Source organism: Loxodonta africana, chromosome 3 (genome assembly GCF_030014295.1).
Source record: "Loxodonta africana isolate mLoxAfr1 chromosome 3, mLoxAfr1.hap2, whole genome shotgun sequence".
NCBI lineage: Eukaryota > Metazoa > Chordata > Mammalia > Proboscidea > Elephantidae > Loxodonta > Loxodonta africana.
The window spans coordinates 33,580,925-33,605,585 of NC_087344.1; the positions used below are offsets into that span (position 1 = coordinate 33,580,925).

The window sequence follows — 24,661 nt, forward strand, 5'->3', positions numbered from 1 at the left end:
GCCTCCTTCGCTGCCACCGCCCTCCTTCTGGAGCCCGCCCGCCCCGCTATGCTCTGCCTCCCCACCTGGGACCCCCGCCCAGCACGCGGCACGCTCTGAAATGACATTCCTGACGGGCCTCGCCCATCAGTCTACGAGGGTAGCAACGTGCCCCAGCTGCACACAATAGGCGCTCAATAAATGTGTGTGGGATGGATGAAGACTCCAAGACTCAGAATGTGAAGGACATGCCCAGGACACACAGTGGGGAAGAGGGAGCCACAAAGCTTTGGGAAATCAATGGGGGGACTGTGGGGAGGGTTCAAGGAGCGTCTGTCACCAGAGTAGCCGGGGGCGGGGGTTAGAGGGGAGCATTTAGCTCCGGGCGCAAGTCCAAGGGGGCGCCAGACGAGGCCGGCCGGCGAATCACCCCTCGCCCCTCCACCCACGATGCTGGTTTAGAGATTGCTCCTGGACGCTCGTTACCCTCGCAACGCCTCGGTCACCCAAGCGCTGAGGCTCGGGCGGGCCACACCCTCCATGCCCCGAAGGGAAGAAGAGCCGGGGAAGCGAGAGATGGGAGCGATCATTACTAAGAGGAGCGAGTCCTGGCCGCCGGCGCCTCCCGGTGGCCCCGGGGACGGGGCAGCCCTCCCATCCCCATCAGCGCGCAGCGCGGCGCCCCCTCCACAACCGCCCGGCCCAGCGCCCAAAGTAGAGGAAGCGGGGGAGGGGGCGGTGGCTGGACGGGAAGTGGGAAGGCCGCCCGGCGTCCGCCCCCGGCCGGGCCCCGCGGGCGGGGAGGAGGCGGGGTTGGGCCGCTTGCCCTTCTTTTCCTCTGCCGCCCTACAGGAGGTTGGGGTGGGGGCGGGCGCTGTGGGGGACCCTTGCTGGGGAGTCGGCCGGCAGTGGGGTGGGGCGCTCCCGCCGAGACAGAGACTGACACACACGACCCGGGACACACAGCACAGGTCCCCAGAAGCCGCACCCTGCCCCCGACGCTGGGGGACTCACTCCCACGACCGCAGAAGACACACAACCCGGAGACATTTCTCCACGCGTACACACGCGTTCACACACAGGCGACCGTGCTTAGGAAACCTGCATGACCACGTTCACAGACAGAAATACGCCCACGAGGGACAACCGGGCTGCCCCCTCCTACCCCGCGCACGGCCACAGGTATCCTGGCACAGGCATCCTCCCAGGCATCCCTTTCCTGGGGGGACTCCCTCCCCAGTGTGCCCCACCTCCGCTGCGCACCTCCTGGGGGCTGGCGCCCTAAGGCACCCCTGAGCCCCGCAAGGGAGCAATTAAAAGTGGGATGCGCCCACTTTACAGCTGGCAACACTGAAACTGGGAGGCGGAGTCAGCGCAGTGGCCTGGCCGCCCGTGGTCAACGGCCCCGCAAGCACCCACTGTAGTCACCAGGTGTGCCTGTGCCTGTGTTAGCAGTTGTCTGCCATGACGGCCCCTATGTGGACGTGTGTGCCTCTGTGAGCAGGGGGCTGAGAGTGCAGGAGCGAGCCTACCAGGACTTGAACTTTTGTGCCTGGGTGTGATGATCCTGCACATCCCCGAGCCTTTGCGTGAGGGCTGTGTGTCCGTGGCGAGTTATGTGGTCCCCACCTGTGTTGGGTGTAGGTAGGTTTGTGGGAGCGTGCACCCACGGTGATTGCGACAGTGGCATATTGGCTTCTGTGGCTGTGTGGACTTTTGTGAGGAGAGTGTAGCTGCGACCAAGAGTGTGTGGCACTGTGTGTGTGTTCCTGGGTGTACAGCAATCTGGGTGGCTGGTCCTATTTGTAACGTATGTGTGAGGTCGGGTGTAGCTGAAATCATTTGTGCGTGGCTGTATGTTCCTGGGTAGCCGTCCCCACTCGTGTTTACGCATGTAGCTGTTAAGTGTGTGCGCTTGTGTGACCCTAGGCGGCGGTCCCCACTCATGCCTGCGCACTTGTGCAGTTGCGCGCCCTCTCCTCCCCCCGCGGCAAGAACCGCGCGTGCGCGCCCGGCCTGCAGCCCCGGCGGGCTGGGCCCACCCGCCGCCGCCATCGCCCCTTTAAGAGCGGCACCCGCGGGCGGCGGGGGAGGTGGCGGCGGGCGGGGGCGCGCGCGGCGGGCGGAGGGGGGCGCGCGTTTCCCGGAACAGCAGGCGCTGAGGGAAGCTAGAGGAAAAAAATAAAACCTGCGGCCGGGCCGAAGCTGGCGCCGCCGCTGCTGCGAGCTCCCCCGCGCGGAAAATGCCCGCGGCGGGCGCGCGGAGCTGGGCGCTGTGAGGCCCGGGGCGCGGGGTAGCCATGGCGACGGCGAGCGCGGCCCGCGGCGCCGCCTGACAGGTGTGGGCCCGGCGGGACGGCGCGGAGCAGCATGTACGCCAAGGGGGGCAAGGGCTCGGCCGTGCCCTCCGACAGCCAGGCCCGCGAGAAGTGAGTGGGACCAAGCGTTGCGGGGCGCGGGACTTCCGTGGGTTCCGACGCCGGCGGCAGGCGGGCGGCCGCGCGCGGGCACGTGGGCGCGGGGTCGCGAGACTTGTAGGCGCGCGCGAGACCCGAGGGGCGAGTAGTCGCGAGACTTGCGGGGGCGCCACAGACCCGAGGGGTCGCGCGGGACCCGAAGGGCGTGAGACTGGGGCTCGTGAGAGACAAGGGGGCGCGAAAGTCACGAGGGGTTTGAAAGCGCCCGAGGTGTTACGACAGTTTAAGGGGAGCGCAAGACCTAAGGGACTTGGGTCGCGAGATTAGTGGGGGCACGAGACCCCGAGGGGCGCGAGATTTAAAGGGGCGGCAGAGACGTGAGCGGTCGCGAGAATTGAGGGGGCGCGCGGGACCCAAGGGGCGCGAGGGGTCGCGAGATTTGCGGGGGCGCGCGAGACCTCCGTTGGGGCGAGACTTGCGGGGCGTGCGCGCATTCGCGCAGGACTGAGTGGGCGCCGCCTCCTGCAGCCTGGGGGGAAGTTTTCCGGGCAGGCGGGCCTGGGAGCCTTGGGAGACCTCCGCTCCGGGGAGGCCCAGGCGACGGCGGCCCCACACCGCCAGCCACCTGTCTGGCCCGGCCTGACCGGGGCAGCTGCGAGGCGGGCCGGGCAGGCCCCCCAGGGCTTGGGGAGCTACGAGGCCTTTTTCCAGGGGCGGGACAAACCGCTCCCCCGATGCCCAGGCCCGTGAGCCGGGCTCTGGGCGTCAGGCGCTCAGGCTATACGGGCAGGTCCTCAGCCCTTTGCGGTCGGTTGGAGGACAGAGAGTGGGGACAGCTTGTGTGCCCTGGGCCTGGGCACTTCCTTGCGCTGGCTCTGTGACTTAAGATGAAAGAACGCGTCTCTGCTGGGCTCACTCTCCTCCCCTGAAAGCTGCAGACAGGATCACAGTACCTTTCTTAGGGTTTGGGGAGCGTGTGATGAGTTGACACTTGGAAAGTGGTTCAGACTGGCGGCCCCACACAACGGTCCCTACTAGTTTGCAGCATTATTATTAGTGCATCATGGAGAAAGACCTTCAAGAGGAAAGGATTCTGAAGTTGGGCGGGCCTGAGGTGGGGGACAACCATCCGTTTGGATGGAGACCGTGGTGACCCGCCTTGAGAATCTATCTCCCTGTATGTCCAGGAAGGGGGACCATAGAACCGCCTTGAGAATCTCCTTTTGTGTCCAGGAAGGGGGACCATGGTGACCCACCTTGAGGATCCCCCAGGGTGTCCGGGACTGTGGCCTTCAGGGCACGGGCAGTGAAGATCAGCCCTGGATGCCGCTGACTTCTGTCCCCCAGACCTGCCTCATCTTGCCCGAGCTGATCTGGAAGAATGTGTGTTTCCTCTGGCCAGCCCTGGAGTCATTCTGGAGAAAAGGGCCTTCTGGCCAGAAGATGCTGCATGGGTCACTGCCCTGCCAGGCTCTCTTGCCCGTCTCTACAGTTCCAGGGTGCTGTTTCATTGTCAAGCACTTTAAACTCCAAGAGTCTTTGGACTGGCACCTGGCTGCTGCCCAGGTTGGAAGAAGGGGGTGTCTGGTATGGCCACCCCTTCCCTGGGGATCTTGGTGTCTGAAGCTTCAGCCCCTTTGTCCCTACCCAACCTCAAGCTCTGGTTGCTGGATCTGGAGATACCCCCTACCCAGTGGGAACGAATCACTAGTTTGGGGTGTGGTGGTCATGAAGCAGGCCCCAGCCTTGAGGAGACCTCCAAATCCAAGGAGGGAGGCAGGCATCAAGGTACCCAAACAACCAACGAGGCAATTCCAGATCTGGAAATGCTCTGTGAGAAAAACAAAGTGGGGACTTGGGTTATAGTGAAAGGTGAGAAGTCAACTGTGCAGAAACTGGTGGCAGAGGGCACAGCAGGTGCAAAGGCCCTGGGGTAGGGCTGAGAAAGGAGCTGGGGGGAAGGGTCAGTCCAGGAGGGCTGGTAGGGAGCTGGGGGACCTGGGGACAGGTGAGTGAATGTGTCTGGGAAGGAGCTGATAGCAGCTTGGACTGAGGTAGCCATGGAGATAAGAGAACCAGAGGGGATAACAGGTTTGAGCCGAGGTGCTGGGTTCAGAGTTGGGTTTTGACACCTTTGGACATCCCAGGAGGGACATCAGTTCAGTTCTTGGTGGAGGCTGGAAGATGAAGGGGGGGGTCCGTGTTCCTGGCCCCCTTCCCCCACTCTCAGCCCCACAGAGGTGCCTGGAGAATGCCGGATCCATGGCAGTGTCTCAGCTCTGGGTGGGGAGGCCAAGGGACCCTTCTCCTGAGCCATCCTGTGCCTTCCCCCGCATTCCCCGTTTGGCACAGAGGGGCCTCTGTAAGCACTAGGTTGAATAGAGGGGTTCTGCAGATAAAGAAAATTTGGAAAACAGATGGCCAAGTCCCCCCATTCCACCGACAAGGATGCTGGGGCTCCGGAGAAAAAGTGACCCTGAAGTGCGGGGCACCTTTGCTAGAGAGGGGTGGAGGTGTTGGTCTAAGTCTCAGTTTCCTCATCTGAGACATGGGCCCCTGCCTCCGAGGACTCTCACAGGGACTGGGTGACGTGCCGAGGATGAATGCCGGGTGCAGTCAGCCTTCAGGAAGTGTCAGCCGCTGGCCGAGCCACTTCCTGTCTGGGCCTTGGTTTCCTTCTCGGTGAAGTGGGGTGAAGAGGGTTCCATGGCTCAAGTCCCCAACTCTGCAGGATGGTGGTTCCCTCCCTGTTCTCATCCTCCCACCTCCTAAAGGAGGGCCTGCCTTCCCTTCCGATCCCGTGGGTGGAGCAAATGGTTTGTGCTTGACTACTAGCTTAAAGAGTATGGTTTTGAACCCACCCAGAGGCGCTAAGAAGACAGGTCTGGTGATTTGCTTCTGAAAAGTTTACACCCTTGAAAACCCTATGGAGCAGTTCTACTCTGTACACATGGGGTCGCCATGAGTCGGAGTCAAATTGAGTACAACTAACAACAGCAGGCCTCCCTCTCCATCTCTTGCCCCATGCCCCAAGCCCCCTTTGACACCACATGAGGGCTTACTGAGGTCTCCCCATCTCAGGCTGGCCCAGAAAGGACCCAAGCACTGGCCGGGACCTGCCCTCCAGGGCTTACAGCAGACAGGTGGTGACATCAGACCAGGGAGTGTGGTACGGTGGGGGTGGGGCAGTAAGAGGAGGCTGGGAAGAGGTGGCTGGGGTACCCAGGCTGCCCAGAGGAGGTGATGAGCCTCTTCTGTGAACATACCCAGCCTACAAGGAGGTCCCAAGGGCACCACTGCCCAGAGCTGACCAGCACCTCTGGCTGGCCATTAGCCTCAGGCCATTTGTAATAATAACACAAAGGTGAAAGGTACAAGTGAAGCTCTCTTGCCATCTCCTTGTCCCCTCTGACCTCTGGGCCTCTACTCTTAGGAAAGGTGTGGGGAGCAGGGAGTGTCTGTGTGCCCATAGTGTTAAAACATTTGCTCTGTGTTTGAAGCAATTCCAGGAACAGCTACCGTCTGTGTCATTGAGCATCTCATATTCTCCGCCCGGTATTGACTTGCAGACACCCCATGCCTCCAGGCAGTTTGTTCATAAACCCAGCGGGTGGGCGAGGGATCACTGTTCCTTGTCCTAGGCAGAGCCACAGAGTCTTCTGGGGCTGTGTGGGTATGTGGTTCTTGAGGAAGGAAGCTCTTTACTGAGTCTTGAAGGCCGGCTAGGTCAACAGACCATGGGGCCAGGGAGGAGCCTAAGAACATGCCCGCTTTGGGAGAGGGAAGGGAGAGCCCCAGAGGGTTTTCGGCCACGGAGGATGTGACGAGACTTGTGATTTGGGGTCACTCTGGCCGCTGGGTGGGAAAAGGACAGTGAGGGCAGGTGTGGCTTGGACTGGGAGGGAGAAAAGGTGTTGGGTTGGGACCCTGTGAGGTGGCAGTAGTGGGACCTGGTGACACAATGAGTGAGATAAGGTGGTGTCAAGGGTCTCCCAAGCCCCCAGCACATGTGGGTATCCAGGAGCAGAGGGTGCTGGGCAGGGAGCACTGTTACAATGTTCTTAGCTGCCATTGAGTCACCTCCAGCTCATGGTGACCCTACGTACAACAGAGCGCCCAGTCCTGTGCCATCTTCATGTTGCTGGTGTGCTTGAGTCCATTGTTGCTGCCTGTGTATTTTGAGTGCCTTCCGGCCTAGGAGGCTCATCGTCCAGCACTGTGTGGAACACTGTTCTCTTGTGACCCATAGGGTTTTTATTAGGTGATTTCAGAAGTAGGTTGCTAGGCTTTTTTTCCTAGTCTGTCTTAGTCTAGAAGCTCTGCTGAAACCTGTCTACCATGGCGATCTTGGTGGTATTTGAAATACCTGTGGGGTGGCTTCCAGCATCACAGCAACACGCAAGCCACTACAGTGGGATGGACTGGCAAATGGGTGGTGGCCCATTATAATAGTTGTCAGTAATAGGGGTTGAGGTGCATTTAATCTTTGAGGTGCTAACACCACTATATGGCTGCTTGCCTACGGAGCACTCAGTCTGGGCACCCCAGTGTCCTCCAAATGACTCATGCCATAGGTGCAGATTTCTGGGGGGCAGGGGACAGCGTGCTGCACTCTCCAGTCTCCCCACACCTTTCCCTTCATTCCCCTGTCTTCCTGCAAAGGATGGGTCTCTGGTCTGCAGGTCTGGAGGCTGGTGCTCAGGCTCATCCTGACGCTGAGCTGGGGGCCAGGATCGGCAACCCCATGGACCTGGCACTCTTGAGTGGGAAGCCCTCGGTGAGGGGAGGGCCCTAGAGGTTTCCAGACTTGCAGGCCTCCTGTCCAGGCTTCTCAACTTCTCACCCAAAGCAAACCACCCGCATTTCTTCCCTGGGCCTGCCGCTCCTGGTGCAAAAATAAAAGTACCAGCGTGTAAGGGCAGATCTGCAAAAACAAGAACCGGCCCGGGCTTCCCGCACCCTCAGGATAAAACCTGTTATTGGCACTTAACATTCTCTGTGAGGTTGGGGCCCAGGGCGCCTGAGCTCTGCTCTGAGTGCAGAGAGAACAAGAGGCAGTACCCCTGCCCTCCACCTCACGTTCCGGGGCGGGGGGGGGGGGGGCAACAGGCAGTGCAGGCCGTGACAGCGGGTCAGAAGTGGCAAAGAGGCCTCTGATAAGGGACATTGAAGCTCTCTCCCAACAGGGGAACAGCCAGTGTAAAGGCCCTGGGGTAGATGAGTGGCCAGGTGTGTGCACACATCTGTGTGAGAACTACCAGGTCAGGCACAGGCCAGAGAGCCCCCATGGGTGAACCTGGCAGCATCCATGACTCATCAGCTGGGGGGGTGGTGAGGGGACAGAGGCCCCTGTGAGTGGTGGCTGCTGCAGGTGCCATCAGAACTGGAGGGGAGGCCACCAAAGGGAAAAGGAGGGTCGACGGGGCCCTGCAGGAGGAGGAGTAGCAGCCAGGGAGGTGGAAGGGGAGCCAGGAGGTGGGGGAGGCGGGGTCCAGGAGCTGTGAGAAGGGCTGGCATCCTGGATCCCCCTGGGAGCCCAGCTCTCACACCTGGGGGGTCCTCAGCTCCTAGAGAGTGTTAAGCCCTGTATGGGGGCAGGGAGTGTGGAGAAGGTACCACATAGGTCCTTTGCCTTTTCTTGGTCCCCCATTCCCTTGCCCTCCTGGCCTGGACCCCCTAGCTCTGTCTTGCTCCCCATCTCTGGGCCTCACCGGAGGCCTTTCATGCTGCCTGCTCAGACCCCCAAAGCCCTGGGCTCCCCTTCTCCCCAACCTGCACCAAGGCAGGAGCTTCTGGGAAGGAAGGTGTCCCAATGGGGCTGGGGTGTGGCCGTCCAAGTCGGAATCTGGGGTGTACTGGGCTGGGGGCCGCTCCTGAGAGCTGTGCACCCATGAGCACTCTGATCCTGTCCCCCTTCCATTCCCACCCCTTGGTGGCAGTCACAGCTCATGTGTGTCAGGGATGTGAGGCCAGGCTGGGAGAGCAGGACTGAGGGGAGGGTTATTTTTGGATGGGGTCCATCAGCCCAGCCTGCAGGGTGGGCTGCAAAGCGGTGGAGGAGGCCAGAAGGCCCCAGATGCCACCTCCTGCCTTCAGCACCAAGCCTCAGACTGGCCCTTGCTGATCCCCAGCCGTGGGGTTATAGGGCTAGGTCCAGGTGCCTCAGCTGTGGGGCCTGATTGGACGGTGGGAGAGCTCTGGGACTAGGGAGGTCAGGTGGGTGGAGGTTAAGGATGGACAGGCCTGGCCTCCCCGTGGGCCCAGGGAGGGCGGTGCTGGTGCCATCCAACCCCCAAGGCAGTACTCCCAGTTCGTTTGGGGCAGGTGGCAGCTCATAGGTCTCCACACAGGCAAGACAGGGCCAGGACCTTGTCTGTGACAGGGTGTTGAAAAGAATTCAGTCTGCAAGTGGGGGTCGGGGGCAGGGATTCCTGTATAGCTGCCTAGAAGGGGGGCCCTGCAGGCAGGGTCTTGATGGATGCATACGAGGTTGGCTGGCTGAGCTGCTGATGAGGAGGCCATCTCCTCTGAAAGGAGTATTGGAGCCCCCGGCCAGGGTGAGCCAGGGATGCCAGAATGGGCCGGCAGGGGGCGGGGGGGGGGAGTGTCAGCAAATGAGGGCAGGCACAATAAGGGGCTGGGTGTGGGGCCAGCTGAGGTCTGAGTCCCCCTGCCCCTCCCACCCCAGGCTGGCCTTGTACGTCTACGAGTATCTGCTGCACGTGGGAGCCCAGAAGTCGGCCCAGACCTTTCTGTCCGAGGTAGGGGGGCCCTTCCCTGCCTGCCCCCTTCCCATCGGAGCTCTAGGTGGTGGTGTTGGGGCTGCCCCTCTGAAGGACCCGAGGGCTGAGGACAGGGCACATGGCCAGAGCTAGGCGTCTGTCCGTCCACCTGTGGCTCGGCCCCCGCTCTCCTCTGGGCCCCTCCTCTCCCTAGTCTCCTGCTTCCTTGGGTGCTCTGTGTGGGTGGAGTCCCTTGGGTGGGGAGGTGTGGGCCTCCCATCACCTGCCATCTTTCTTCTTGCAGATACGATGGGAGAAGAACATCACGCTGGGGGAGCCCCCGGGGTTCCTGCATTCCTGGTGGTGGTGCGTGCGGGGGCGGGGCAACGAGGGGACGAGTGGGGGCGGGGTGCGGGGGTGGGCCTAGAGGAACCGCGACCCATCCCGCCTCGCAGTGTGTTCTGGGACCTGTACTGCGCGGCTCCGGACCGGAGAGAGGCCTTCGAGCACTCGAGTGAGGCCAAGGCCTTCCAGGACTACGTGAGTGCCGTGGGGACGGGGTGGGCGGGCGCGGGGGTGTGACCCGGGGGTCTTGGCCACTTCCGGTGGGGCGCCCCAAACTCTCCTTTCGGACCGCCCCTTCTCTCGTGTCCTCGCGGAGCCTGGGCGGGGTTAACCGAGCTCCGCCTACATCAGCCCCGGGGCTGGGTAGCTGAAGGGGTCAGACGCTGGCCTGGAGGGATGGACCTCTGAGAGCGCTGGGGACACCTGACACTGCTTGGCCACTTGACCTCTCTGGTCTCAGTTTTCCCCAGGGCAAGCGGGGTTCAAACTCTCCTGGGGAGGAGGCTGGGGTAACATGAGGGGGGCAGTGGCAGATGCCGGCGCCTTGGCATTTCTGAGCCACGCCGCGAGTGCGACCCCTGGCCGTGCTATAATCCCTGGGGCCTCCCCTTGAGCGTGGGTTCGCGGAGTCACCACGCTGCGCCTCCTCGCGCTGCCCCACGGCCTTGCGGAAACCCGGCGCCTTCCCAGGTGGAAGCCGCCCCCAACCCTGCCCGGAAGCGCATGCCCCTGAAAACGCCTTTTCCTGAACTGCGTGTGCTGGGGCCTGTCGTCGGCGTCGCTGCTGTTTACCCCCATCGGGTCCCTCAGCCCGGGTGCTCCAGCCTGGTCCTGGTCCCGCAGGGACTGGGGTGCCGAGGGTGTCTGGAATTCTTGGTGCGTGGGTGCCTCCGCGTAGGCTAGGCTTTGCCTCGCCCCAGTCGAGCCACAGCCCGCTCTATGCCTCTCTCGGGAGTCTTCTGGGCTCTGCTCCCCCTTTCTGCCCGGCATTGGAGCGAGCACGCTTCCCCCGGGTGCGGGACAGTTGCCATGGCAGCGCCTGGGCGTCGGGGAGAAGGCGCGGGGTCCCGGCGGGCGGGGGCGGAAGCAGGGCAAGCATCCTGCCGGGCCCCGCTGCGGGGGGAGCGGCCCTGCCGGTCCCCCTTCCCGTCTCCTGCAGCTCCCGGGCTCAGGGCCGACCTTGGCGTCTCCAGGAAACGCGAGCGCGCCCAGCCCGTCGTCATGGCAACGCGGGCCCCAGGCCCAGGAGCGTCTCTGACGATGATTAACGTGGGGGGTCCGGCCCGCACCACCCGGCGGAGTGGGAGTGGGGGCGGGCTGGGCCAGAATGAACCCCGCAGTGCCTAAAGTTGGAGTGCCGCAGGGACTGGGGGGCCTGTGCGCCATCCCCCGGCCTGGAGCTCACCGCGCCGCCAGCCCCTACCAGGAAATGCCCCGGCGCCTGCTGCGACCTGAAGGGGGGCTGCTTCCCCGTCCGCCTGTAGGGTACGCAGTGTGGGGCCGACCCGGGGCTCAGAGTTGCCCCAGCCGCTGAGGTGGGCATCTTTAGGGCACAGCTGCATCACGCCGGGGTGTCTGTGGTGGACAGTGAGGGGGGCCTTATTGGAGCCAGGAAGGTGGCACAGGAGTGGTGGGTTGAGGGCTGCGTCTCTCTCCCCCAGGGTCACCGTGGGCTTTCATGGGATTTCTGCTGTGCCCTGAAGAGGGCTCTCTGTCACGTGGGCTTGTGGGGGCTGGCCTCTGTAGCACCCCCAATTTTGCTGCCTTCCTAGGTGGGAGCCTTTACAGGATGGCCTTGGGGGAGGAGCAGAAGGAGACTAGACTGGAATTGGGGAGGAGGGGGATGCCTACAAGAGACCTGCTCTGAGCGGCAGATGGGTCTGGGTCTGGCTGCAGGTCTGTCCGTCCCCCCTCCCCCGCCCCGCAACCCTTACCTCCTTGAATGTGGACACAGCACTGAAACCTTGCAGCCCTCTCAGCGCTACTGTGCAGCTGGGCACTGGGCATGGGACAGCGGTGACACGTACAGACCAGCTCCTCCCAGACCTCAAGTCTGGTTGGGAACAACAGCAGAGGACTCAGGGACCCTTGGAGATGTGCACCCCCAGACTCAATCTGCACTGCCCCGCTTCTCCTGAGATGTACCCCTTGGGCGGCTAAGGAGCCCTGGTGGTACAGTGATCAGGTGTTCAGCTCATAGGCCTGTCGTTCAAACCCACCGGCTGCACTTGGCGAGAAAAATGTGATAGTTTGCTTACCTAAAGATTACAGCCTTGGAAGCTCTATGAGGCAGCTCTATTCTGTCATGTAGGGTCACTATGAGTCAGAATTGACTCACTGGCAATGGGTTTGGTTTTATGGTGTTTGGGTAGAGCTGGAGGCCCCAGCTAAGCTGCTCTGCCAGCCAGGAGGAGGAAGGGTAGAGTGGTGGGGATCGAGCCCTGTCCACTGAGGGGCACATCCTGGAGGCCAACCTGGCCTTTTTTCTGCATACTAAAGAGTGTGGGGAGCCCCTGAGTGGTGCAAACAGTTAAGTACTCAGCTATTAACAAAAAGGTTGGAGGATCAAGTCTACCCAGAGGTCCCTCAGAAGAAAGGCCTGGCAATCTGCTTCCAAAAACTGAGCCATTGAAAACTCTATGGAGCACAGTTGTAATCTGACACATATAGGGTTTCTGTGAGCTGGAGACCAAAAAGGGTGGAAATAGATTCAGATTTAAAGAACAAATGCTTGCTCGCCAGACCAGGGTCTTCAGGTGGCTTCAACCCAGCAGTCTGGCCGCCCACCCTGGGGTCTGCCAGGTGTACTTCTAGACCCATGAACTTCTCAAGTTTGCGAATTTCCTTAGGCCAGGTCCCAGAGCCCTGGGCTATGGTCAGAGGCAGGTCCCTTACTGAAGGCCACCCAGCGTCCAAAGCCAGTCCAGGGTTGCTAACCAGGGCTTCTCCCTCCTGGGAAGGCCTGTCATTCCCCCCATGCTGTGCATGGGTCAGGTGGCCCTGGATGTGGCCCAAACTTCATCACTTGCCCACCCACTGGCAGAGCCGCCCACCCTATCCTGAGGTGAGGTTGGCCTCTGTCAGAAAGGAGAGGGTGTCCCAGGGGACCTGGCCTGACTTGCCCCTCTCCATCTCCCCCACCCTGCAGAGCACCGCAGCAGCCCCCAGTCCCGTGATGGGGAGCCTGGCCCCCAATGACGCCATGGCGCCCAGCTTCTTCCAGGTATGAGGGCTGGAGTCCCCAGACCCCCAACCCTGAGTGGGCTACAACAGGAGGGAGTCACACGTGGGGAGCTCTGAGGCTGGCAGCTTGGGGTCTGGGTGTTTGGGCAGGAGAGTGGGGTCATAATTGCACTTGGGGTGGGGACCAGAGGGGTCGCCATGCCCCCACAGGGCCACCCTCTAGGGGAACAGAGTTCAGGGCCACCCACCCTCCCTATCTACATGTCACCCTCTCCCCTTCCCTGGCTGTCCTAGCATGCTGCAGGACACAGTAGGACTTTGGGGTAACTGCGTTCCCCCCAACCCTCCTGGTTCTGTCATCCTAGGGACCCCCCAGCTCCCAGCCGCCCCCCCACAACCCCAACACCCCCATGATGGGGCCTCATGGCCAGGTAAGGACCTGCAGCCCCCGCTCACACACGCACCACCTCCCTTGCCCGCTGTACCCTCACACACGAGCTGGCCCTGGAGGAGGGGCTGCCAGGCTTGGGGGTTCCTGTGAGCAGGAACGGGGTAGCTTGGGGGTGGTTGGAGGGAGGCGCTGACCCCCCACCCACCTCTTCCAGCCCTTCATGTCACCGCGGTTCCCAGGGGGCCCCCGGCCCACCCTGCGGATGCCGAGTCAGGTGAGAGACGGATGGGGGGCGGGGGCTGAGGCTGGGTGGGTGGGGACATCCCAGACTCAGGGCTGTCCGTCCCCCTTTGCAGCCTCCAGTTGGGCTTCCTGGCTCTCAGCCCCTCCTTCCTGGCTCCATGGACCCCTCCCGTGTACAGGGTGAGTAGGGAGGCACCAGCTGCTGTCCCCACCCCCACCCCCACCCATCAGGAACCACAGCACTGGACACCCTCCTGGTGTACAGACAGTGGTCCCAGCCTGAGCCCCCTTCCCTGCTCCCACCCCAGGGCATCCGAGCATGGGTGGCCCGATGCAGCGGGTAACACCTCCCCGGGGCATGGCCGGCGTCGGGCCCCAGGTAAGGCTCACCAAGGTGGGGGACAGAGCTTGAGGGGCTGTCGCCCCTTTCTGCTATCCCTCTATTCATGCTTCCTTTGCCTTGGCAGAGCTATGGAAGCGGCATCAGGCCCCTGCCCAACTCCCTTGCTGGCCCCGGGTTGCCTGCCCTGAACATGTAAGATCCCCAGGCTGGGGAGTGGGGTGTGCACTGGTGTCCCCTCATATGGGCCACTGCCCAGCCTCACCATGGTTGTGCTGGGATGGGCCCAATTCTGGACATTGCTTTGTACATGTGTCAGGTGGGGAAACTGAGGCCCAGAGCTGTAGTTACCCATCCATGGTCATGAATAGTGGTTTTGAACCGACTGTGGCCACCACTGCTCAGCCCACATCTGGGTGCATGTGGAGGGTGGGGGTCAGTATGAGTGGGGGCCTGTGCACCCCTGGCCCAGCCCCAGAGTGCACCCACTGTCTCTTCTAGGGGTCCAGGAGTGCGGGGCCCATGGGCTAGCCCCAGTGGCAACTCGGTGAGTCCCAGGCTAGGTGGGCAAGGGGCTGGGTGGAGGGCCTCAGCCCACCGTGTGGAACCACCACTCACAGCTACCCCCTCTCCTCAGATCCCCTACTCCTCGTCCTCCCCGGGCAGCTACACGGTGAGTGGGGCGATCTGTGCCTGGATGCTGGAGTGGCAGGTGGGGGAGCCTTTCTCACCTACCTACCTGCCTTATATGCAGGGACCCCCCGGAGGAGGTGGGCCACCCGGAACACCCATCATGGCCAGCCCTGGAGGTATGCCTGGGCAGGGGACAGGGCTGGAGGGAGGATCCTCGCGCTCTCACCCCCTCACACTGCCCGTCGTCTCCTCCAGACTCTAACTCCAGCGAGAATATGTACACCATCATGAACCCCATCGGGCCCAGTGCTAGCAGGGCCAACGTGAGTGGGAGGCTTCGAGAGGTTCTGCGGGCGGGGTCCGCTGTCACTGGCGCGGCCTGACCTCATGCTGCCCCTTTGCCCGTAGTTCCCGCTTGGCCCTGGCCCTGAGGGCCCCATGGCCGCCATGAGCGCGATGGAACCGCACCACGTGAACGGATCCCTGGGTGAGTGGGCGGTGCGGGATCCCCGCCCCGGCCTGCGCCCCCTGGCGGCTGCCCCGGCCCTCCTGAGTTCGCTCTGGGGCCGTTGAGTAACATGGGCTGCGGCGGAGGGGAGTGCTTAGTGACCCCCATCCCGGGTCCTCTATTGCAACCCTCTACCCGGGTCTCCCAGCCCGGGCCCCCAGTGGCGCTCGCGCGGGGTGGGCAAAGAGCGAGTGGCTGAAGGCGAAGCTGGGGGACGGGTCTCGGGGCCCCCAACCGCGGATGGGCCCGGGGCAGGCATATCTGAGCCGCGCGTCCGTCTGTCTGTCGGTCCACAGGCTCGGGCGACATGGACGGGTTGCCGAAGGTGAGAGCTGCGTCCCTGTGGTGGGCAGGGCGCGGCGTGGGAGGCGGTACTCAGAATCTGCCTCTGCAAGGAGGCCTCGTCGGGGTGGGGCCAAGGGGGTCTCTATGGCCCGGGCGAGGCCGCGCGGTGGCGTCACTGGGAGGGACCTCGAGGGCAAGGTGTCTGGCTGACCGCGGCCGCCCCCAGAGCTCCCCCGGCGCTGTGGCCGGCCTGAGCAACGCCCCGGGCACCCCGCGGGACGACGGCGAGATGGCGGCCGCCGGGACCTTCCTACACCCGTTCCCGAGCGAAAGCGTAAGCGACTGCGTCGACTCCCCCCCCGCGGCGGCGTCGGGCCGGAGGGGCCTGGCGGGCAGACCCCGGCGGGGCGGCCGGGGGGCCAGAGCAAGACCGTGACCGCGGCGGGCCAGGTGGGGGGGCGGCCGCGGCACCCCTTCTCTTCCCGGTCCCACCCCTCCCCGCCCTGTCCAGCCCATCCCACCCCCCACCCCGGGACCCCCGTCCCAGGGCGGCTTTCCTTGCATCCCGGTCCCCACCTCCTCTCCCAGTGCCCGCCCGGGATCCAGACCCACCCTACCCTGCCCCACTGTCCCCGGGGGGCGGGTCCCAGCCGAGGCCAGAGCTGAGCTGCCCGCGCGCGCCGCCCTCCTCTCTCCGCAGTACTCGCCCGGGATGACCATGAGCGTGTGACGGGCGGTCGTCCCCGGCCTCTGCCCAGCGCCCGTGCCTGAGGCCGGGCGCTGGGGAGGGGGCCGAGGTCACATCTCTGGTGCCTGGATCCCGGGCCGAGGCCTGACAGGCTGGAGGCCCCACGGCCTACACAAAGACTTTTCATTTTCTAAAAAAAACGCAAGGACCTCAGAGACTCGCGCGCTCTCCTGTACGGCCCCTTCCCGCCGCCACTTGTATTTTGTCCAGTGGGGGTTTCATGGGGGCCACCCTTCTCCCAGGATGGTGGGGGTGGGGCCCATCAATAAATGTAACTCGGTTTTGTGTTTTGGTAGCCGTGTCTCACATTTTTTCGCTCCATCTGCACCAATACCCACTCTCTACCTGGGGCAGCTGCACCCCACCTTGGGGACTTGGGGGGGAGCAGAGGCACTTCAGGGTGCTGGGGGACTCCCAGGGGATGGGCAACAGCTGGATTTTGAAGGATGGATATGAGTACCATGTGGAAAAGTTGGGGTGGGGCGAGGCTAGAGACAGGAGTGGCTCAAGTGCTGAGTGGGTGGTGGCAAAGAGAACGGCAGTCACAGGCATCAAGGACCTGTAGGCAGAGGCTTGGTTGTGACAGTGGCGCGAGCTTTATTGCCAGCTTTATGGTCTTGGGTGTGGCCTGGCAGGTGGGGTCATGAGAGACAAGAGAGGCAGGAGTGGGAGGGCGCCGGTGGACCCCGTGGCCTCAGGTGGTGGCTGTCTGGGGTGTCTCAGCCTGCGGATGCCCGTTGGCGTCACCAGTGCAGCCATTGGGGGCGGTGGGCACTGGTCCTTTCTTGCGCGGCACATGGCAGGCCGCGGGCCCCACGCGCTTGAATGCGGGGTCTGGGCGCTCCATCTTGTACTCCAGCAGCATGTGGTTCTGCGGCGGCAACCCCACACAGGCCCTGGAGATGGTAGTGGGGCTCAGCTGGGCCAGAAACTGGGCTGGCAGTGTCGGCAACCTCCACCCCACACCACCGCCACCCCCTCGCACATATGCACCTGAGAATGTTCTCGATGCAACTGCGCTGGCGGAAGAGTGCGTTGACCACTGGGCTGCCCGGAGGCACGAGTGGAGCCTTGAAGAGGAAACTGAGCAGAGACAGCACTGGGTGGAAACCCTGTGGCTCCGGGTCGACGTCCGTGCGGAAGCTCACGCGCTGGCACAGCTCGGTCAGCAGCGCCAAGTCCAGCATGATGGGCGCAGCCAGCAGAGAGTCCTAGGGGCGGGGCCGGTGAGTGGGCGTGGCCTCCAGTGGTCGCCCCGCCCCTCCCGCCTGGCCCTGCCTCTGCACCTCGCATGTGTTGTGCAACACCAGTGTGTTGGTGCCGCCCAGCATCAGCTCTGATGTGTACTCGTCCAGTGCGCGCTTGCTGTCGCCCACATACGGCACGTACTTGATCACCACCTGGGGTGCGCACAAAGTCGTTCACACGGACCCGCAGCGCCCCAGCCCACGCCCGGCCTCCCAGTCCCCACGTCCCCACGCACGCAGTGATCTGGCTCCTCGCCGGGTGCATAGAGCACCGGGTTGCTGAGCACCATGTCGTCTACCACACTGCTCTTGGACACCTCCTTCGAGCGGAACTGGGATGGCGCAGACAGGTTCTGCCCGTCATTGTTGCCCAGGTGGTTGTAGCTCACGATGGACATCGTCTGCGGGCGGCAACACAGCCCCGCAGCGCTCCAGGTCCCACCGACTCGCGGGTCAAGCCCCACCTTCTTCACCCCCACCTCTTTTGTCCCGAGCCCTCTACCCCCACCCCCACTGTCGCCCCGCGCACCTTGAGGCCGGAGCCAATGAGGAAGTCCACAAGCACCGACTTAACCTTGGTCTGTCCAGTCTTGAAGTCGTCCCCGCCCACGAAGACCCGGTGTTGCCACGCGAGCTCTAGCGCCCCCGGCACCAGTGTGTTCTGCGGGGACCCGTTAAGGAAGGCACAGCCCTCCAGGATGCTTGCCACAGCGAAGAGCGTGGATGGGGACACCTCCTCACCCATCTGCAGGTGTGGGCACAAGGGTGGTCAGCATGGGGGCCGTAGGCTCTAACGCCATCCCCAGCGCCGCCCATGCTGCCCCATCGGGACGCCACCTCGATGGTTCGAAGTAGGTTCTCGGCCGTGTCGTTTCGGCCTGGGACCACGTCACAGAAACGCTCTGTGTTTGCAGTCCACAGCACGATGACCTTGTCCAGCCCCTTGCTGGACCGGAAGTCTCGGATGTCCTTGCGGATCTGCTCCAGCTGAGGGGAAGGTGGGAGGAGGGTGTACAGGCGCCTAGATCCCTGGATGCCCCAAGCATAAAGTGGGGCCTGGACCTACCCCAGTACACGAAGTGGGGTGCATAAGGCAATAGGAACGGGTGAGGTAACAGGCAGGGAGGGAAAACAAAAGGCCAGCATGATAAAAAATAAAAAGGGGGAAGTAAAGAAGACAGGAGACAAGGAACAGATGGAGCTGGGCCAAAGGGGTGGCACCTGCTGTGCACGCGTGCCCTGGATGAGGTTGTCTGCGCGCGCGCCCTGGTTGGCAGCGATGAACTCGGGGATGTAGACCGAGGGGCGCGGGTGCAGGACCTCCATGTGCGGCCATAGCTGCTCCTGCAAACCCCAGTCCAGCACCTGTGCGCGCCGCATCGCCTGGGCCAGGTTCAGCGACGAGATGTCCCAGCCTGTGTACGCCCCTCACGCTCGTGCCGGCTCCATCGGCCCCTGGGGACCCCGCCAGCCGCGCTGCCCTCTCCCCGGCCCGGGTCCTACGTACCGTCAAACACCAGGTCGTCGGGCGCCACCATGGGAAGCAGTGCGCGGAAAGGCACGTGCACCTCCTGACCCTCTGCGTCCAGGCCCAGGCTCACAGTGCCGGCTTGCGTCAGCGAGCCGTAGTAGTTGGCCTCCTGGGGGCGGCAGGCAGGGTGCGGGGTGGGACCGAGCCGGCCTGCGCCCCGCCCCGGACACGCCCCCCTGCCCCGCCTCGCTGCCTGGCGCAGTCAGCTCAGTTGAGGCCACTCCCCACAGAGACCACTCCCCTCGCGGAGGCCCCTTACCCTGCGGAGACGCCCCCTACCCCTCGGTGGAATCTGCTCCCCCCGAGGAGGCCACGCCCCCGGACGGACCCCCATGGAGTTCCCTCCCTCCGTGGAATCCTCTCCCCTTGTGGAGGCCCCTCCCTTGCGGAGACACCTTCTGTGCCCTCCGTCCCCTGTAAGACCCCCTTCCCCCGCGGAGAGGCCCCTTCCCCGCAGAGACGCCCCCTCCCACCGGTGGAATCCTCTCCCCTCGGGAAAGACGTCCCTTTCCCCCAGTGGTATCTCCTAACTCCCGCGGAGCCCCCTCCCCCCACGGAATACTTCCCTGTAGAATCTGCATCTGCTCCCCGCGGGGAGACTACTCTCCCACAGCGGAGTTCCGTTTCTCTGCGGAACCCCTCCCCTCACGGAACCCTTTCCCCGCGGGGCCCCCCACCTTGCGGCCAGTGCGCGTGGGCCAGGACAGGCGCAGCCGGTTGGCCAGCACCGCGGCGGTCAGCGTGGAGCCGTTGTTGCCGCCCCAGCCGACGAGCATGACTCCGAGGCGGGGCACCTGCCGGGCCGTCCGGAAGGTGAAGCGCGTGGACGTGGGGTGCACCTGGGGAGACAACGTCGTTATCCTGGGGCGCGACCGGCCCGCCCTGCCCCGAGCCTCCGCCCGGCGGTGAGGCCGTTGGGCGAGCCCTGGGCCGCCCACCTTGAGGATGCCGCCCTCGCGGCTGACGCGCGTCGTCCGGTACTCGTACTGTGCCTCGATGGCCTCGGGGCCGTAGACCACGTCGGGGCTCTCGACTACAAACTCGGCGGCGGCGGCTGCGGCCTCCATCGCAGCGGGCTGGGGGCAGGGCGGACGGTCAGCCTGGGACCCGAGGCGGCGGACTCCGTCCCCGGGCGGGGGGGACGGCGGGACCCCGCGGGGCGCACTCACCGGCTCAAAGCAGCGCGGGCGGCTAGCGGTGGGCTGCGCGAGGCGGCGGGGCGCACCGACTCCGGGGAAAAGCGCCGCGGCCCCGCCTCCGCCCCTCCCCGCCCCGCCCCCGGAGGGAGGGGGCGCCGCCGCCGCCGCCCGGGTTCGAGGCTCCAGGCTCTTGCGCAGCCTCACTGGCGCGCGCGGCCAGCACCGCCACTTTACTAAGGAGGGCCGCGAGGCCGCGTCTGCCCCCAGCCACAGTGGGGTGGGGGGTGCAGCCAGGCCAGGGAGGTCGGGCTTATGGCGGGGTGACTCTTGGTCCTAGATCCCGCGGGGCAAACTGAGGGAGCGGAAGGGGTGAAAGAGCCCAGGGCCAAACAAGGACTGAGACCCGAGGCCAGACACTTTCTTGGCTCCAGCTGTCCCCATCCCTCCAAAACACGCGCAGCAGAACCCACAGCGCGCACTCTCCCTTGTCCCCCGCATGGCTCCCTATGATCTCGTCAAGTGAAAATATCTGGACGGGGGAGAAAGAGAGCCAAGGGGACAGGACGATCGCAACAGCAGGGGCGGGGTGCTCCACACGGGAGAGCGCGCAAGCCCAACTTCTGCGGGAGCCTCGGGATTCGGGGAGGTAGTTTTCTCTTATACTGGGACGCGGCGAGAAAACGTTAGAAACGCGGTTCTCAGCACGCAGGCGGGGGGGTGGGCTGAGAGAGTGGCGTGATCCCCGGGGCTCCGACGACTTTTCGCTGAGGTCAGCCTATCCTCCTCGGAGGGGCCCTGAAGGAGGGGCCGTCTGCCGCCTCGGGTGCAGGGTAGACAAAGTTCAGGGGCTGGGGAAGGAGAGAGAGCTCCGTCGCCCGAGTTGAGTTGAGAAGCACTTTGTTTCTGCCAGATCCCGGGGATCAGCCCTTGGTTACTCATTGCTGAGGCCGAGAATAGGGATTTAGAGGGCCTGGGTCTGGCCTGGTCTTGGGTAAACAAGGGGGCATCTGGGAGGCTTATCTCGGTCACGTGGGGCGTCTGGTTCTTTGCAGTAAGCCGGTTTCCAGGACACAAAGGGTGGGAAGTTTCTCAGGGATCAGGTAAAATTCAACATTGTCAGCCTCAGGGCGGACACAGTCACCTGCCATGAGAGGGTTCAGACGGTGGCTGCTGCTGCGGCCTCTGTTTCCCCACCTGCAGCAGTAATGTCCAAGGGCAAGCTGGGCTGGGGGCAGGCAGCTGAGGCCGGCAGGCAGCCGGGAGGGGCGAAGCCGGCCCAGAGGCGCGTCCCCCTTGCGCTGGGCGATAAGGGAGCGTGGGAACTCAGCGGGAAGCCGCGGAGCAGGCGGCTCCCCCAGGATCTTTCCAAAACAAGCGGCCTCCTCCGGCCGGAAAGTTTCCACAATTGGCGCTGACCCAAAAGGTGGATAGTTGGGAACGCTTGGAGGGAACACAGTCAGGGCCTGGCCTTGAGGGAGGGGGCTCAGAATCTCTGGGCCCATGCCTAGCCCTAAAGAGACTCAAGTGGAGTTGGGGGGAGGTGAGAAGTAGACTTGTCCACCCCAAGCCAGAGGGGACCAGAGACAAGGCCAGCCAGGGGCACCCTAGGGAGGGCTGGGAAGGCTTCCCAGCAGAGGTGACCACTGACGGGTTTTTAGGTATGAAAAGGAGTTTATAGGCAGCCTGGGGAAGTGGGGATGTAGGGGTCTAAAGGCTGGGGATAAGGTGAGGTGAGGGGAGCTTGAGGCCACATGTGAAGTCACAGGAATGTATGTAAAGGAGAGAAAGGCCCAGGACCCATGCCAGGGGTCCCCAGTGTTCATAGGGAAGTGTGGGGACCCAGGCCCTGACAGCCCTCTTGGAATGGCAGTGAGGAGTTCGGTGGAGAAATGGCAGGGACAGGGCTGTATCTATCCCTACTGGTCACTTGGCACTGTAAGGTGACTGCAGGGCTGGCTATAGGCCTGGAGGTGGGGAGGCTCAGCCTCTAGAAGGGTCAGGGCCTGGGTAGGACCACAGGGTTAGTGGGACCCAGCCTGGGGGGGTGGGCAGTGTGCAGCCATGCTCTTATCATCCCCATGCCATTTGGGGGTCACTCAGGCTTTTGTCCATGTCCCACTGAGGGCAGGTGGGGCCATCCAGTCCCTGCTGTGTCCCAAAGCCCAGTGGAGGGTGGCACAGCGTTGTATACCAAAGGGCAGGCTCAAGCCCAGAAGACCATTCTGGGGCCCAAGGGGGCTGGACTCTCAGGCAGGACAGTCAAAGGACACTGTGGCTGTGGTGGGGGTGCTGCTAGGACAGGCAGTGGAGGGTCAGGGGAGGTGCCAGGCGGGGGCCTGGGGCATGAGGACAAAAAAGATGTTATCTATGTGACTAGTACACTTTGCCCACAGGCTGCTGCTGGCCGAGACTCCTGTGCCTCAGACTCCAGGCCACCTTAGAACTTGGGCTAAGGCCATGGCCAGCAGGCTGCTCGCTGACCCCAGGAGCCTGCAGTGGACATGGGGACAGTGAGGGTGCTGGGGCCTTCACTCAGTCATCTGCTTTGTTTTTCTAAAATCAAGTCCACCCCCACGGTCTTGAGCAGGCAGGGCCTGCCTCCATGCCTCCCAACCTCAGGCTTCTCACCCGGAACAGGGGACAAGAACTACTGCCCCCACTGGTGTCCTGGGTTTATAGGCCCTCTGGGCCTCAGTGTTCCCATCAGAGTCACGGGGACAACCCTGCCCCTGCCCCCAGCAAGCAGCAGAAAGAAAGGAGGAATCAGTTACTGCCCGCTGTTGTCATCAGAGAATGTGTGCAAACGAGTCCGGGCTCTATCCTGCTCACACACCTGCTGTGGCTCCCCATCACCTTCACATCCATTCTCCACACTGACTGACTCCTGGGCGGCAGCGCTGGCAGGCTGTCTAAGCTGCCATCCCTGTCCAGTCCACACCATCACCATGGTCACCCTCCAGTGATGCCACAGGAGCCAGCCTGGAGGACCCAGACATGAACACAGGCCAGGCAGCCAGGGCCACAGTTCAGTTCAGTGAAATTTATTGTAGGTTGAAAAAATTCAGCATTCATCTGTTTAGTGTACAAAAAGGACACTAGCTCTTTTAAGAAAATATCAGGAAAACTGAAGATGCAGGTGCCTCTCAATTGTAACATTTTGGCAAAAGTGAAAAGTTCTTGTAAACACCAACTCCATGGCTCAAAGTGGCTTCTCTCCACAGTAGGAAGTAGAGGGATAGAACAGTATCAATAAGTTAGACCCTATTTAATTGGCTGGGACTGTCGTCTGCCAACCCCCACAGCACAAAACTTCTGATTTTCACCATTCCTTAAAAGGAGAAAAAAAATAACAATAACAACAAAAAGGCAAATTCAACTGAGATTCCCAGGAGATGGTTCCCAGGAGCGGGCAGGCGGCTGGGCTCCTCCGATCACCCGGGCCTACGTGCCCACCCTGCCACCCCCCAAATGATAAAACACGAAGGGTCAACGTTTCCGCGGGGGCTGGGGGTCCCACAGGAAGGGGCTTTGTGTGTGTGGGGGGGGTGACACCCTGATGGCGCCTTCCTCACCCGCCAGCTCTTTGGAAGCTGGTCAGCCCTGCTCCCATAGCACAGGGTCCAGGCGCGGCCGCATTCCAACGCCTAGGCCCCACCCCCTCTGCGTGGCCCCACCCCTCAGGCCCTGCCCCCGCCGCCTGGTCTGCGGGGACCCCACTATGTGGCTCCGCGGAGTCCTCCTACACACACGCAATCACACGGCCCCGCGGGGTTAGGGGCACACTAGGCACAGCAACAAAGCAGCAATTGTGGGGCCCGCGAAGCCGCGCCCCCAGCCCCTCCCTGAGTGCAAACCCGGGGCCTCGTAGGAGGGGTCTCAACCCCCGGAGGAAAAACAAACAAGAAGCAGTAGCAGCAACAGCAAAGGGGAGCTCTGAGAAGTCACAAATACCACCTGGTGCAGCGTCCGGCACGGTCGCGGTTGGCTGGCAGCTGGGCGCCTGGAATAGCTGGCCGGCTTGGGGACAACGGGCAGGCACCTCCCGGGACAAATGGGCCCCACTGGCCCCAGGCCCTGCAGCTGCTCCATGCCAGCTGGGCCTCTCAAAATAGTGCCGCTCTGCCCCTCTGAGAGATCCCTCGGCAGGTGGGGAGAGGTGGTATCTGCAGGCCAGAGGTCACCCCAGCTCCAGGGCCTGACGGGGTGTCCCTGTAAATGGTGACCCTGGGCCAGGCTCCTCAGAAATGTGGCCCCCGCGACGCCCATTCCGTGGAGCCCTCAGAACAGTGCTTGCTCCGGTGGCGGTAATACTGCAGAAAGGACCTCGGGTCTGAGATCCACTGGCGGCAGGAGGCACAGGTGTAGAAAAAGGGCTTTTTCTTTTCATACAAAAATAGACGAGTCTCCTCGCAGTAGCTAAAAGTGGCTGTCTGTATAAAACTAGAAAAGGCGCATGGCTCATCTCTGGCCACAGCAGCGGGGTAGCGCGGCCCAAGGCCCCGTCTTCAGGACCCCCGCTGTCCACGTGTGGCTTCAGATGGGTGCGTGTCCTTGTATTTATTTAAATAAATTCTCTTTCCCGCCTTTTGTCCCCCAGGCCCCACCATCCACAAGGGTCTGCCCAGCAGCGGGTGGGTGTGTGGAGCAGGCCTTGAGGCCATTGGTCCCTGGGCGGCTCCTTCCGCCCAGCACTTCAGGCTAGTGCCAAGCGGGCAGCTGCCGCTGGTCATACTCAGCAATGAGCCGCTTGATGTGGGCCAGCTTGCTGTGCAGGTACTCGCAGCGCTGCTTCTCCTGGCTGTAGTTGGTGTTGGTCTGTAGGGAGCAGTGCAGGGTGCTTGGTGACTGCGGGGACCAGAGCCAGCCTTCCCCTGATGGGGTGGCTAGAGGCATCTCAGGGCAGGGGGAGGCCTCAAGGCTAGGTGACGCCACCAGGTCTGATGACAGACG

At 63.1% G+C, this 24,661-nt stretch overlaps 3 protein-coding genes across 15 annotated transcripts in view; 1 reads left to right on the plus strand and 2 right to left on the minus strand.

Annotated features, from left to right (window-relative positions):
* Positions 1 to 891: 891 nt before the first annotated feature.
* Positions 892 to 16,081, plus strand: SSBP4 (single stranded DNA binding protein 4). 13 transcript variants are annotated; one of them, XM_064280985.1, is made up of 18 exons: positions 892 to 1,161; positions 9,085 to 9,157; positions 9,423 to 9,484; positions 9,574 to 9,658; positions 12,612 to 12,686; positions 13,012 to 13,077; positions 13,252 to 13,311; positions 13,394 to 13,460; positions 13,589 to 13,659; positions 13,748 to 13,815; positions 14,122 to 14,167; positions 14,258 to 14,293; positions 14,375 to 14,429; positions 14,509 to 14,576; positions 14,662 to 14,740; positions 15,058 to 15,086; positions 15,273 to 15,496; positions 15,747 to 16,081. In XM_064280985.1, the coding sequence occupies exons 1-17, from the start codon at positions 1,085 to 1,087 to the stop codon at positions 15,480 to 15,482; spliced, it is 1,227 nt and encodes a 408-aa protein (XP_064137055.1). In that variant the 5' UTR covers positions 892 to 1,084; the 3' UTR covers positions 15,483 to 15,496; positions 15,747 to 16,081. The 13 variants fall into 13 exon arrangements, with proteins under 13 accessions (XP_064137055.1, XP_064137058.1, XP_064137057.1 ...); XM_064280987.1 differs by lacking the exon at positions 892 to 1,161 and adding an exon at positions 2,277 to 2,408; XM_064280990.1 differs by lacking the exon at positions 892 to 1,161 and adding an exon at positions 2,277 to 2,408 and having other exon boundaries at positions 15,273 to 15,380.
* ISYNA1 (inositol-3-phosphate synthase 1) lies at positions 16,069 to 19,789 on the minus strand. Its single transcript, XM_064280980.1, has 11 exons — positions 19,742 to 19,789; positions 19,511 to 19,648; positions 19,250 to 19,411; positions 18,549 to 18,681; positions 18,263 to 18,456; positions 17,879 to 18,028; positions 17,571 to 17,786; positions 17,278 to 17,442; positions 17,081 to 17,194; positions 16,788 to 17,005; positions 16,069 to 16,690 (listed from the first exon to the last, which is right to left on the minus strand). Exons 2-11 carry the CDS (start codon positions 19,637 to 19,639, stop codon positions 16,489 to 16,491), a joined length of 1,683 nt encoding a protein of 560 aa, XP_064137050.1. The 5' UTR covers positions 19,640 to 19,648; positions 19,742 to 19,789; the 3' UTR covers positions 16,069 to 16,488.
* A 1,334-nt stretch (positions 19,790 to 21,123) lies between these two features.
* Positions 21,124 to 24,661, minus strand: part of ELL (elongation factor for RNA polymerase II) — a 40,383-nt gene continuing 36,845 nt past the window's right edge. The window contains exon 12 of the mRNA XM_064280995.1: positions 21,124 to 24,526. Within this exon, the coding sequence (XP_064137065.1) occupies positions 24,410 to 24,526 (117 nt within the window). The 3' untranslated portion in view covers positions 21,124 to 24,409. The remainder of the gene's footprint in view (positions 24,527 to 24,661) is intronic.

What these genes read in the sequence shown, in the direction of transcription:
- SSBP4 (XM_064280981.1), top strand. Translation starts at nt 3,778, where the DNA reads ATGTGTGTTTCCTCTGGCCAGCCCTGGAGTCATTCTGGAGAAAAGGGC. An exon ending in CCAAGGCCTTCCAGGACTAC is followed by an intron (nt 9,659 to 12,611) that starts GTGAGTGCCGTG and finishes CCCACCCTGCAG; the next exon opens with AGCACCGCAGCAGCCCCCAG. An exon ending in GGGTTGCCTGCCCTGAACAT is followed by an intron (nt 13,816 to 14,121) that starts GTAAGATCCCCA and finishes TGTCTCTTCTAG; the next exon opens with GGGTCCAGGAGTGCGGGGCC.
- ISYNA1 (XM_064280980.1), bottom strand. Translation starts at nt 19,639, where the DNA reads ATGGAGGCCGCAGCCGCCGCCGCCGAGTTTGTAGTCGAGAGCCCCGAC. An exon ending in GCGAGGGCGGCATCCTCAAG is followed by an intron (nt 19,412 to 19,510) that starts GTGGGCGGCCCA and finishes TTGTCTCCCCAG; the next exon opens with GTGCACCCCACGTCCACGCG. An exon ending in CCACGCGCACTGGCCGCAAG is followed by an intron (nt 18,682 to 19,249) that starts GTGGGGGGCCCC and finishes TGCCGCCCCCAG; the next exon opens with GAGGCCAACTACTACGGCTC.